The sequence below is a fragment of the Cinclus cinclus genome, chromosome 5 (genome assembly GCF_963662255.1).
Source record: "Cinclus cinclus chromosome 5, bCinCin1.1, whole genome shotgun sequence".
NCBI lineage: Eukaryota > Metazoa > Chordata > Aves > Passeriformes > Cinclidae > Cinclus > Cinclus cinclus.
The window spans coordinates 41,220,257-41,234,917 of record NC_085050.1 but is presented as its reverse complement, the minus strand read 5'-3'; the positions used below and the strand labels follow the sequence as shown (position 1 = coordinate 41,234,917).

The following is a 14,661-nucleotide window of genomic DNA, read 5'->3' as shown; positions in this document are numbered from 1 at the left end:
AGTTTTTGTGGGGGGTTTTGTTTGGTTTTATTTTTAAACAAAGGCTTAAGGACTATTGGCTTAATTGGTCTCCAGTTCAGGATTATGATTAACACCAGCTATGAACTGTGAACATTTTCAGCCTTTTGCTAGGACTCAGCTATGTTCTATCATTTTAATCACGAGTCAGTTGTTTGAGCACTAGACAAGATAGCACATTTATCAAATTGTAAAATCAGTTTTGAAAAGCTAAATGACCCTGAGAACCCATAATATAAAAAGGCACACAGGTTTCCTGCCAGACATGCCTGGCATATGAACAGATAGAACCTCAGCACACAAAATTGCTGCTCTTGAAAGCACAGTTGTCCTGTGCTGCTGAATCTGTACTAGGTGCATAAACATCTCTGGAAAAAAACTGTAACAAAGAAGATGTCAATCTGAATGCTGGATATGGGGAATAGTCTGGAACAAAACCTTTATAACAGAGATCACACATCTTCATCCCAGAATAACAATCACGATATTGTTTTCATATCCCAGTGTTGTCATTATCTCCAAAACAGTTATATTGGCAAAAAGATCCATTGATTATGATGAAAGTGAACATTAGCCTTTTCCTGCTAATAACAAAGAATGAATTGGTAGATACAGTATGTAATATTGGAGTTTTTCCAAACTGATACCCAAAGTCAGACAGAAATCTAAAGAACAGTAGAAAAAAATCCAGTGCCTTCTATGTGCAGCTATAGACTGAGAAATGGAACCTCATGTTTGCTGGGCTTTTTTACAGTTACATCTGCACAGCTCTGTTTACTGCCTTATTACTTGCTCCCCCCTCATGGTCAGATAGGTGCATGAAATGACAACAGTTTCAGACTCCATCCCCCAGGAAAGGATCTTGTTAAAAAAAAAAAACAAAACAAAACCCAAAAATCTTGTTAAAATAAAACAGGAATGTAAGTCCAGTAACTTCTCTTTACTTGGAGATGATAACACAGTGATTGGCAGAATTAATTTACAATTGCCCATAAGCTCCCATTTGTACCAGTATGCTGATATGCTGACTGCCTGGATAACTAACATGAATACTAAATTCTCTAATTTTCTTCAAGTTCTCATAGTGCTAGAATGCAATGACCCAACCTTTTTTTTTTTTTTTTTTTTAAATGGCAATAGAAATGCACAGAATAACCATTTTACAACTTGTGACAATACAGTAAAGTGTTGACTTGTCTACACGGTGAATTAAAAACACATTTTAGGATACAGATGCCTCAGGTCCTGCTCTGGCTCCATGGAGATAATGGAGCTCCATGAAGACAGGTGTTACTGACAAGGCCATCGACATTTCAGAGTACAAGAGTGTATACTGTAGTGCACAACTGCCTGCAGTACACCTATTTATTAGCTTTAGATTTTACTAGAGGTTTCTTCATAGCAAAGATTCTGGGGTCTCCAGCACCTCCCAGTTTTTATTCATATCAGATGCTAGGACATCCCTTCCTATTTCCTTCTTGTGCATATGACTGTCTTTCAAAAGCAAGCTTGGAACCAATCAGGTATGACTTGCACTACCACCTTAAACTCTGGAACCAAGGCATAAAAATAAACCTCACTTAACCTTACTGGTTTTGTTGTCCTATGTCTCTCCCAAAAGATGTCCTTTACAGAGAATCACAGTTTGGAAAACAATTCTAGGACCATCAAGTCCAAGTCTTAACTTAGCACTGCTGTGTTCACTGCTAAACCACATGCCCAAGTGCTACAGCTATGTGTCTTTTGAATGCTTGCAAGGATGGTGAGCCCACCACGTCCCTGGGCAGCCTATTCCAGTGCCTGACTACCCTTTCAGTAAAGATATTTTGGTAATTCTGTAAGCAGATATCCAAATGAGCATCTCATCCAGTGTTTATCATTCTGTTTAAAAAAAAAAAAATCAAACATTATGTTACGTTCCCAGAGGTTTTCCCTACCAATGACTGAACCAGTGGTTTGGAAGCCAACTGCAGTAACCACTTTAAGACACCAGTAGAGTCACAGAATCCCCTGCACAGCCAAAGCACAAGCACCACTGAAAATCAATTACCCTTGCCTGTCTGAATTCAAATGAATGCATAAGATCCAGCAGACTGCAAACACCTAAGCATTCCATAATTTGCAATTTGATGACTGATCTCCCTTTTCTTCTCCTTGTTCCATTTTTTTTACAAAAAATACCAGAATAAAATACATTCATTTATAAAGACCTTTGAAACACTTCAGTAATTACTCTGCCTCATGTTTCAGCTAGAGAGCTTCTACTGAAAAAGCAAATCACTACAGTTAAATACAAGAGGCAGTAGAATACACATAAAAGAACTAAATACCTGCAGAAATGTTTAACTGTTAGCTGAGAGTAATATTTAACCAAACTATAAATTTAGTAGTTGAATGCAACATTTAAGTGAAGACCAGTTTTAGTAACAGAAGTGGTTAAGTGCCTAAATTGTAATGAGATAAAAAGCTCTCACATGAACAATATGAGCTATTATTCTATGCTTTAAGAAACTGGTTATGTTACAAAGCAGCTTAATAAGAGTTTTAATATTTTGAAATTATTAAGAAGGTACAATATAAACTCAGATTATTATTTAAGTTTTCTGTTACACCATGTTGAGGGTTAGTTCTTTCTTTTTTTTCCCTCTGTGGAATTTTCCCCATTGTCATGCTAAGATACCTGTTGCCTGGGCCCTGGTGACAAGGGGTAGGGGACGGGAGGGAAGAAGCAAGCCCCGCGAGATTCAAACAGCCAGAAGAGGAAGCGGAAGGCTGGGCCTCGGCCCATTTCCCCCGCGGAGTTCGGACGAGAAGGACGATCGCCGTCTGTGTCCCATCCCAGCGTTGGGAAACCACCATCGGACCCTGCCCTGCTGTCTTCTCGCTGTGAACTACCACCATCCAGCACTCTGCTGAGCACCAGGACCCACACCGTGAGCGGAGAGCTCTCTCTCCATCTCTCTCTCCCCCTGGGACAGCTCTGCCATCACCCCCAGCCCTCCTGCAGCTCTGCGGGACCCGCCCGCCCCCAGCACCGGGAACTGCAGCTCAGGGAAAAGGTGCCTGCAGCCAAAAAACACTGGGACTGAGTTACTGTTCTGTTTGTGGGTAATTTCATAGCTGTTGTTGTTCTTGTTTGTCTTGTTAGATATACTAGTAAAGAACTGTTATTCCTACCCCCATATCTTTGCCTGAGAGCTCTCTTAATTCCGAAATTATAATAAATCGGAAGAATCACATTTTCTTTCAGTCCAAGGGGAAGCTTCTGCTTTCCTTGGCAAACACCTGTCTTTCAAACCAGGACAGACCATCTTCCATCAGCTTGAAGTGTGACATGGAACAGTTTCTTCAGAACCATTTGCATATGAATTACACCAATATACAATCACAGCTGTCACAAATTCCATATCTTTTCGAGTCACCATAAAGTTACTGTAAGCTTTAACAACTTGATCAATTAAATTGCTGTTGTGTACCTATCTGAAAGAGGGCAACCTCTGATGATGTGTTGGGACGTGTTGCTGTCTGGCAGTGGAATGATGGGGAAGAGAGCATGCAGATTCCTCTTTTCATTTCCCAATCCTAAAGCTTTGGTTTCTAATGTACATCTTGCTCAAAATGTACAGCTAATAATTTTTGATTGGTAAATATTTCCCAAGAGTTTCAAAGGAAGGGTTTATGCGTTGTCACCTCATCTATTAGTTTTGAATCATTAACCTCAACGTTTTGAACACTACTTCAATTTGAGGATGTGATCCATTAACCTGAATGTGTGAGACACTTGGACATCTGCCAACATTGGAACAATGACTCAATAATTTATTTACATTTGAACTGAAAATTATGAATGGAGAAAATACTTTTTTTAATCAAACAATGAAATAAAGTTTTCTATCAAAAGAAAATCACAAGATTTCTAGTACTCAGTGGAAAAAATAATTTATTGCAATTTTTTGGCACATTAACATGAAACATTTATACATATATATTCTGTGCTACTAAGGTATACTAGATATAGACTATTTTTATACACAAAGTAATTGCACTATTCTATTTTTAATGCAAATATTCAGAATTGCTCAGTCAGATAAGAACAGATACTATTCACATATAAATGCACTATATATTAAAGTTATGGAAGGTCCATGCATCTGAAACCTTGTCTACTTTTACTGACTGTATCAGCTGATGAAACACACCATGTCCCTTTCCAAGCTTTACATCCTTTAATTATGTCATGATGCCTAGAATATTACCAGGTCCTCTCAAGGAATTCTGAAGTTAGAGAGACCAAACCAAAGGCAACAATGTCCCAGTAGCATTCCTTCCAACTCCAGGGGCTGCATCAGATGAGAATCAATGCACTATGAATGGTCTAATATTGTCCAGCAATCTACTATTAATATGACAATTTTAGTTTATATAAACCAGTGAGAAATACATTGCAAGTGAACAGCATTTCAGGAGAAATACATTGGCACATGCTTCAAACGGCAGTATCAGAAAAACAGCTGCCCCCTTCCAGTACAGAAGATGTTTACAGTGTCCACAAAGGGAAAATGCAGGATAATATCAAACAAGAAACCTTTTTCTGATCAGGAATTTACAGAGCACAAGTGTTATTCACAAAATGAATGAGAAGCATGGTAATAGCAGAACTAAATCTGACACCATTTATGCAATAATTTTCACAATGCTGCTTCAGGTATTTTTTTTAGACATAGTTCCTTAGCTTCACTGTTATGCCTATCAACTGAAATACCTATCTTTCCAGAAATGTCATCAATTCACATAACCACAGTAGTTCAGAGATGAAGATGTGAAGCTTCAGACTGAAGTGGTTGGTTGTTGCTGCATATTACATGGTTTCATTCAAGATTGTCTGGTGGTAGGAATGGTCACATGACTGACATGCAAAATTGCATATCAAAACCAGGAAAGCTTGGAATACATGCTCATAGCAGAGATGTAACAGTACCAAACAATAAGGACAAAAATTAGCAAGCAAGTTCGGAGAAAAATGGTAAGTATGACTTCAGGAGGAGGGCAAAAGACAATGGTATTGCACATGGTAATGGGAGATATAATGTAAAAGAACATCCATAACATAACCTTACTGTCTGGCACCCTATTTGGAGACAGTATTGCACCCTATTCAGCATCCTCTTCCTCTTCCCTCAGCTCAGAAAGAATCTTGCTTTGTTTCCTTGAGAGCATGCAAGCAGAATTTGAGAAGTAAGGAATTTTCTTTGAAGCAACAACATGGTGGGTTAATGCAGTAGCAAAATACATTTTATAACTTGCAGCCAGTACCAGGAAATAATAAAAATTAAAAGAACAAAAAGCATAAGTAGTGCATGTATTTCTTTTATATGTATTGTATGTAGGAATTAAATAATTCCTACATGCCCTGGTGAACTACCAGCTCTGCCTGAGATATTTCAATTTGTTCCCAGCAGTAATGAGGGAACACAGCAGAAGAGAAAGATACTAAAAACTGGAGAGGGAGTAAAATTGCAGTTGTACATCTGAGGCTCTCAGCGAGATTTATTTTTTTACAACAAATCTGTTTCTTGAGAGAAAAACTTCAGCTGAACCTCTGTTAAAATAATGAAGACAGTAATAATTAATCTTATAACATGCAAACAAGCAGATGCAAAATTAATAATTGGTCACAGTTTCTTTGTTCTGTGTGTATTTCTGATGCAATTCTACTTATCGCTGTACTGGTATCATGGAAGAGATTCAGAGAAAAAAGGTGAAGGAGTAGCACTCCAAACCAACACTTATTCTTGTAATTTAAATTGTAAATTAGGTCTTTCTCAGAAGTAACTGCTGCTCATGGGGACTGATATTAGAGATGTCAACCCAGGAATCAAGTTTGAGGCATGCTGAGCTGTGTCAGCCCTATCATTTTCTACTGGCCTACAAAAGCAAAAGCATATTTTAAGCCTTGGTTTCACCTCTCTTATGGCACCTGTAAACATTAGGTCCATTTTCCTCACCATGTCCCTATTACTGGTCTTCAGAGTAAAATATTACGCTGATAGATTTGCAAATCCTAAGATAATAACTCTCTAACTCTCTAAGTATGTGAAGGCACATTTTTTCACTTACTGTAAGAAAGCAAATGGCAAATTTTGATAACCAGACATGTCAACTAAACAGAAACCAACATTATATTGCAAAATCTAATGCAGTGCAGAAATCTGTAAGAGGGAGATATAAATATTTAAACGCTTGGCATTCCCTCAAGGACTTTTTGAAATCAAAAACATTCTTTCAGGAACTGCACAAACTGCAAAGACAAATAATCAAGGAATTCCAAGTACTGTCAAGATAATAAATGTGTTAATGAAAGAGGGGTGCACAAAACTCTTCATTCTTTTCTATGGAACATTTATTTTTGCAAATGTAAATGGATCTCCATAGTTTAGATTAAAATTTTGATGTTTATGTTTGAAAAAAAACCAAAATTATAATCTAGTTACTCATACCTCCGTCTCTGTACTCTTTCTGGACAAAAACCAAACCTGCATTGGCTCTTTTTTGCCCTTCATAGAAACTGGACCTCTGTACTCCAGGTGGAACTGAGGATCTGAATTTTCTGGTGTCATAAGACAACTGAAATTGACAGAGACAACATGTAAATGAATGCACTTTGCATGCACACCACACACTGTGTAAAATATTAAACACGCTACATGTATGTGAACAAATTATCAAAAGATTCAAATCTACCTCTACATCATTATTATGTTTGCATACCAATACATCATAATGCAGCTTGCCATACAGTTTCATGAGAACTCATATACTTAAATAATGGTTTAAGGAGGACTGTCACTATCAACTCCAAAAAAACTTTTATGGTATGCTGACAAAGTGATTTATTTTAAGATGTCAACACTAATAAAAATAATACATCACTCACCTGTAAGTATATTCAGAAACATTGATCTTTCCTTTTTCTCCAGTAGTTTCTGTTCTGCTTGTTAGATTGACAGTATTTCCAAAGAGACAGTACCGTGGCATCCTTTGACCTATGACACCTGTGACTACCTCCCCAGTATGGATTCCTATGGTTATCTTTTGAGAGAAAAAATTAAGTTTGAATATTCAAAATTAATGTAATTGATCTGATGCTTCTGACTAAATACAGGCAATATGCCACTTATATCTACTGGAGTTTATTTTTCCAAAGTACTACTCCTGCTTCCTCAAAGCCTTGCATTTTGTGGGCTTTGTGACTTGTTTTTTAACTTTAGTACAATGTCATACCTCTGCCTTCCATAAGAACAATCAATCTCTGTAATTTTCCAGTATGCACCCTGCTGTTATTGTGCACTGTGAAAATAAAAAAAAATATGTGGGCTGAGAGGCGTACTCTGCAGGTCTGTGTTTAATGAGTGCTCAGAACATGCAGAAAAGGATGGCCTAAGTCAAGAAAAAAGATGTTTCTCAAAGGCAAAAACCTGGTATTTTGTATTCCAAAGGTCAAGAGATGGGACAGAGGTTTGGAGGAACTCATTCTTGTAGCACGTTACAGTTACCGTAAAGCCCCAAATCAAACCTTCTCACTGTTTTGCTCCATGATAAAGTGAAGTACACAGCTCTAAGACAGGTGATAGAACAGCAGCATTCATGTAAACAGAAATACGCATCGCACTCATTAAGCATTTCCTGCTCACAGCCTTCTGATGGAGACAGTCAATGCTGCTTGCCCAGGTCTGTATCAGCTCTACAACATCTCCAGAAAGTCCCACGAGTGAAATTTCACTAATATACACTGGTGTATAGTATATATACTGGTGTACAGTAATCATTGCTGTAACTGTCTATGGAACTGTAATTCTCTTTTTAATGCAGTAATTTCTTACTCTGACTTGAGGATCTGAGGCATGATCAAAAATATCAGGGAGGGAGCATTATTGTTCTGCTCCTTGAGTTGAAGAAGACCAAACAGATTGTACTTGATGCACAAGTAGGAATTCATTGATTATACTGAAACTAACAGAAGATAGATATAAATGATGTGGATCTAAATTACTCCTTTATCTTTTAAAGCAAAATAAGCATTTTAAGGTCTGGGAACTGCGCATCACAGCTACATGTGACTTCTCATTTTTATGCATCAGTCTCAAAATCTAACAATCTTGCATGGACTGGGACTAAAGCATTATCTTATTTCAAAACATTATCATCCTATCAAAGAATGGGTTTTTCATTCAAGCCCACATTTTACTAACCTGTACAGGCTCGCCATCTACTTGAACTTGGCCTGCTATTTCCATCATATCCAAAGCCAGGTGGCAGATAGATCGTGCATGATGCATGCAAGGCTCTGGTAGACCACTCACTGTCATATACTTGTCTCCAACTGTTTCCACCTACCAAGATAGATATTTTTCAATTACTTCATTATTATGGCTTTTAGAGTACTAGAATTGATGTAGTGCTTCCTTCAAGACTGCTTCTCCTTTAAAATAGTTCCCTTTCCCTTTCATTCAAATCACCCTAATCACTGTCATCTCTGCTTGTTTTTGAAGAGAATTTATTGTAAACCCACAATGTAACAACTTACAATGACACTGTGATTGTGTAAACTCGAGTCTCTCTTTCGGTGTCTTCTGAATGAAACTGAGCTCTATGTTTGTTCTGACTCATACCCTTGATTCACATGGTACAGGGCATAAAATTCAGTTCTAGCAAAACTTAGGAATGAACTTCATAGATATAAACAAACAAGCAAACACATGTACCTATATATGGGATGCATATGTATCTATCTCTCTACCTTCCTGCTACCAGACACATTTGCAACTACATCTCACTCCTAATGAAGGAATGAAGTTCACATTGAGTAACTGAGTAAGTCATAATTTACAACTAGAAGACCCAGAAATAGAACCAAAAACCTTAAAGCACAAGGTCAGAAGAACCACAAATGGTTTATATAAGTTCACATCTGCTAAATGTGGAAGTACATTTATATGCCCGCCTAATGGGTGACTGCAGAAGTCGTGATGAGAACTTAACATTTTATGTTCTTTCAGACATTCAGAGATAACCAACATACTCATCTAATATCAGGTAATACAGATTTATTTTAAAAAGCCTAAAATCGAAGGAAAGACTGGTAAAGACTGACACCATAGTAAATTATGGAAAAGTAACAGATTATATACTTTAAAAATCATATGCTTACCTTATAAACAAATGGATTCCTTCGTGAATCAGTTAAAATATCAAATCTTGTGTAAAGATCATTTAAAAGATTGACAATTTTCATGGCTCCCTCTCCAGAGGCATGTTTACTACAAAAGGCATTGAATCCCACAATGCCACTGAAAAGAATGGTGACGTTGTCATAGCGTTTGGCTGGAACAGGACGCTTGTGTCTCAGCTCATTTGCCACTGATGGTGGCAGAACAGAATACAGTAACCTACACAGGTAAGGAAAAAATGTCAAAAGCAAAAGAGAGAGAATGTGGAGAGAGATGTTTACAACAGCACTCCTATATTAACTACAGGAGTTATATATATTAACTTCCTACCCCCCACAGGGTTTATAACATACTCCCACCATCAATAAGCAATAGAAAAGGTGTTTACTGAAGAATATGTTATTTGGAAAACACAAACTGATCTACATCAGCATACCATTTCGAAGACATTAATACATCTAAATTATCAACAAAATGAGACACGTATTACTAATTCTTCTGACATAATTTGTTTGATTTGTTAATAGTGTCTTGAATGATTTTTACTTCTTTCTGCCACATCCTCAGCTCATATAATATATGTTTTTTTTCACAGAACCATAAAAACTGCAAAAAAGATGATGACAAGATCAAGCAGTTTTCCATCTCTGATCAATTAATGCATTTCTAAATGCTCCCTCTCTCTAAGCATGCTGCTTTTAGGGTCTAGAGTGTCTTTAATTAATAGTCTATATGATATAATAACACTTTTTTGTGTTGTAAATTATGCAAATAAAACCCAATCACACACACAGAAATTCACCCTATTGTCACGTGTATTCCTTCAACTTTCTAACTGCTATCTAAAAGGTCCATTTCCCTCCTGACACAGCTAAGTGGACAAACTGAAGATCTCTGTTTCACAAATCTTGAACATCATTTTGTACACAGCCTCCTGCAAACCCTCAGTAGTTGCATTTTGGCAAGTTCACTAGTCGAGTTATAATTAGTGAATACTTTTGGCACATCATACAGTAACTGACACTATCTGTTCCAGCAGCTGCCATGATGGCTAGAATTCCTGAAGATAAAATGACTTTATAAAGCAAGCCAACAGGAATGAAGAGAAAAAATACTTCTTAGACTTTGTTTTCTCTGATTCTCCTGTCCATCCCTTTTAAATATTTTTAAAATAATTTCCATTACTCCATTACAGAAAAAAAACACCTCTGTCAATAGAATAGAGATGGGACTGTGTTTTATAAAAAAGGAGTCAATCATGAACTCTTGCTACTTTTCACATAAGCTTTTGCTTAATTTGCCAGTCATCGTTGAGCTGAAATGCCATAGACTAACAACATTTGAATCTGTATCTGTAGAACTGGATTTGGGGCCCAATGCACACCCACAGTTACGTGTTATTTTAATGCACTTATATCTAGATAAACCAAAATTAATTTCTATAAGTAACCATAAATCAAATTCATAGCATTAGGCTTTGCAAAATTTCAGCTTTACACAAACTTTTTTCAAGGTTTATAAGATGTTTTTCTGTTCTGTTATCCTGTGCCAGAAAGACAAAAGTTGGTTTACTGAACTCTGTAAACAGAGATATAACAGCACTTTGGCATCCATCAAACTCACCTTCACTGAAGTGATTGCATGCAAGTTTCCAAAATTTTAGGTAATTCACAAATGGAAATGAATTGTCAGCTCATTTTTTGTAACTTTTCTCGTCAGAGAGGGAGCCACCAAAACATCTAGGCATATAATGGCCTAGACTATGGGTGACATTTGACAGTCTAAATAAAGAAATACCCTATTAAATGTTCTTTCTTGACTCCAAAATTACCAGTCCTGATTATCTCTGATATTCCTTACAAGATTCTGTTATTCTTTAAAGAAGTTAGCTATAAATAATATATTGCTTTGAGTGTTTCAGCTGAAAATTGGGATTTGGTTCTTACGTGTCTGTCTTCTTCTTTTCATCTTCCAGTGCACGCAGTGTGTGCTGCAGTCTGTCAGTGAGGATCTCAAGCTCCTGGGTCAGTTTATATTCCTCTCGGAACTGCTCTCCCAAAAGAACAAGATCACGGGTAGCATCATGCAATGGAATATCACTCAGATATAAACCTCTTCTGGTTAAATCATCCAAGTTCATCACACTGCAAAGCAGAGAAATAAACAATAATATGGATGAAATTAACTTGCCAAAGGAGCATTTAAAAATAAGCAGCAGAATCTGCTGAATAGTAGAAAGATAAAGCTTCTGAACTTGTGATGAGCAGTACAACATATCCCTTCCACGAAACACCTTTTTCGTGATCATTCATTTTAACCCACTGCTCTTAATTTTTGCATTTAAATACAGAATTCTCACAAAGAGTTCCATGAACATATCAAATGTATGTACTTCAGCACACCAAGTGAGTTTTTGTAAAGAACCTTTCCATTCAATCCTCCATTCCAACCACTTCTTTATCACCAATCTAATACATTAAAACTACTTCAAAAATCCATGAATCCACATAGAAAACCAAATCACTGTCATATTTCTTAGCATTCTCTGAGAAAAAAACAAAGGATAGAACTTGCAAAAAAAAAGGAATATGTGGAATAATCTTTTATACAAACTGGGCCAGAGAAAGCCAGTATTTATATTGAGTACTCAATAATCAGTCAAGTTCCTACCTCTTTTAATATAAATACATCAAAACCAACTAAACCCATACTCGAGCCAATTCATCTCTGTAGTACTACTCTCCTAAGTGTTCTTAAAATTAGTAATTGCAAAATGAAAATCAGTATTATAGAACTCTCTAGGTTTAAAGTACCTTGGTGAACAAAGAAAGAGAATGCTGTCTGCTTCAGGCAAGTAGATCATTTGCCCTTTCAGGCGTAAGCAGCTGATTTCTGTGCCAGTCAGTTCATCTTCACACTCCAACTTCTCCACATCCAACAGCCCCTCCTGGTGATGAAAAGCCACAGTTGTGTAAGGGCAATGGCATGTTATGCATCAGGCCTTGTATGTGCATTCACTACAAATGCAGTCGGAATATTTGGTATAGACTTACAGCTTACATCAAACCCTGATTAATTTCTCGTCTGAATACCATGTACTGTCTGTGGATTTTATATTATGATTTTCTACCTTAAAGACACAAAGCATGCTATCTCTCTTTTCATTTATATTTGTGACTCCTTGTTTTCTTCCACATAATTTTTTAACAACAGTTTTGACAATAGTATTGCCTGTTCTGTTAAGTTCTATCTGTGCCTGGGACCACCTCTAAGAAATCATCCTGGTTTCTATCAGGCACAGTTTTCTTTAAGTAAACAGGCTCCTTGATGTAGTAGGGGTTACTCTACATGCTGCATATCACCTGCCTTGTCTTCTGCCCTCTTTAGGGAAAAGGACACAGACCTTTGTATGTGAGTCCAAGCAAGAAGACATTTCATATTTGCCTCCCACACTCTTAGGAGCAAAAGTAAATGTAACATTTGTAAATGTTACAAAAGTAAATGTAACAAGTAAATTTTACATTTGCTTTGATACAATGCCATAAACTAGACTGGCCCCTTGCAAAGAAAGCATCTTAATGAATAAATGAAGTACATCTACTTCACCATTCCCATAAAACATTCTGTTTAACAGCTGTTCACAAATTCATAACTGTAACTCTCCCTTAGCTCAAGACTCAAAAGGGTCTGAGCATACTACTGTGCAGAGAATTTTCTCTGAAGACTTCTGAACTTTCTGCACTTCTTATCTCTCCAAAGCACACTTCCTTAAAGAAAAGCCAGGAAAACATTCTCTAGTTACCTTAGTCCTCAGTACGAAGACTGTATTGATATGGGAGAGGATCCCATGGAAGCTAATATCAATATGAGGCCGGACCAAGGAGAAAACTGACAACAGACTGCAATTTCCTGGCTGCAGCTAGAATATTAGAAAACAAGAAAAGGGAAAAAAAAGACTTATGCTTTATAATAAAAATATACATAGAGCGATTAAAATCCATTTTCTTAGATAACAAAATGGAATGCAACAGAATATATACACTTTATGCATCTCTCCATTGAATCACAAGGTTTTTAAATTATTCTCTTACTGCATATGTAAATGACCATAAGGAAAAAGCTGTTATAGAATTAGGCTATTTTCAAGTTATTTTTCAAACTACAGAAGAACAATTTAGTAAATATTATATACTTACAAGGGAATGCTGTTTAACAGAGAATCCTAAGTCTATTTTATTAATCTTTATAAATTAACCTGTCAAACATTATTAGAAATTTCAATGGCTATCCATGCATAAGAATCATCTAACCTGTGGAAGAACTCTGTATATAGCATTGCCACATTGTGTGACCACAAGATCTCTGTCAAATATGATGTGGAAAGGAAATGCCTTGCAGAAAGTATAGGGACTGATGCGAGATTCCTGGGTACCATTTTCTTCAAATCTGTCAAGGTCCTCATAGTAGTCCTCTTCCTTAGACTCTTTCTCTTCAATTAAAAATTGAATGTGGTCACACTCCTCATTTCTCTGTTGAATAACCTAGAGAAATGAAGAAAAAATGAAAAATTGAAAACTCTACTGCTCACTAGTAATTGGAAAGCTACTATGAAGACAGGAATTTATTTAGAGGAGAAAGATATATTCAAGAATTATATTCACATCTTGAAAAATACTGTATTCTAATAGGAATTTCTGATTTTCTATGCCTTTGATTAGTCACAATTGCTCTCCGCTAGAGCAACATATTGAAGATCACCCAAGTACAATTTATTAAGCCTGCATGAAATTAAAATCCTGAAATGAGGGGTCAAGGCTCAGGTTGTTTGCTTTTCTGGTACTTGCGAAAAAACCAGGGTGGCTCCTTCCCCTGAAATAAACCTGTGATAGTCTTGAATCACACAGAACCTTGAATCCTTATTTTGATCAAAGCTGTTTTCAAGGTCTATAACACAACAGGAAAAATTGTTGACTGTTTAGTGATGACTAAATAGTGCTAAGAGGGTGGGCATGTCACTGACAGCAAGAAGCAAGGTGAATGGAGATGTTAGGATATACAGACCTTATACATTCCAGCAGAGTGCAAGATCAGAGCCAAGAGACAAAAACTAAAAGCAATTACAATCTTTGGGCAACATTCCATATTAAAGGAAATGACAGCAAAACTAGAATCATCTATATCAGTGGAATATCAAAAAGGTGTCCTTAACACAGCATTACACTCTTCAGTAATTTTACTCAAAGTTAGAAAAAATATCAATGGGGATTATTTTGTTTGCACCAAGAGTCATCTATGGCAATATAATTTAAGCTAATAACGAGTAGAATAATATAATTTACCCTGAGAAGCCAAATTCACCTCTTTTCAAATTTAATTAGACTTAATGACTGGAAAAGAACAATTCTATTTACATGGT

At 36.6% G+C, this 14,661-nt stretch overlaps 1 protein-coding gene across 2 annotated transcripts in view; it reads right to left on the bottom strand.

The window, feature by feature from the left end:
- Positions 1 to 3,941: 3,941 nt before the first annotated feature.
- The window catches only part of GUCY1B1 (guanylate cyclase 1 soluble subunit beta 1), a 40,477-nt gene continuing 29,757 nt past the window's right edge, over positions 3,942 to 14,661 (bottom strand). The window contains exons 6-14 of one of the 2 annotated variants that reach the window (XM_062492877.1): positions 13,556 to 13,786; positions 13,048 to 13,164; positions 12,059 to 12,192; positions 11,192 to 11,389; positions 9,227 to 9,464; positions 8,268 to 8,408; positions 6,953 to 7,107; positions 6,516 to 6,642; positions 3,942 to 5,224 (exon numbers count right to left, since the gene is read on the bottom strand). In XM_062492877.1, coding sequence (XP_062348861.1) covers positions 5,201 to 5,224; positions 6,516 to 6,642; positions 6,953 to 7,107; positions 8,268 to 8,408; positions 9,227 to 9,464; positions 11,192 to 11,389; positions 12,059 to 12,192; positions 13,048 to 13,164; positions 13,556 to 13,786 — 1,365 coding nt within the window. In that variant the 3' untranslated portion in view covers positions 3,942 to 5,200. Of the gene's footprint in view, positions 5,618 to 6,515; positions 6,643 to 6,952; positions 7,108 to 8,267; positions 8,409 to 9,226; positions 9,465 to 11,191; positions 11,390 to 12,058; positions 12,193 to 13,047; positions 13,165 to 13,555; positions 13,787 to 14,661 lie in introns of both variants that reach the window. The other variant, XM_062492878.1, reaches the window with a different exon arrangement.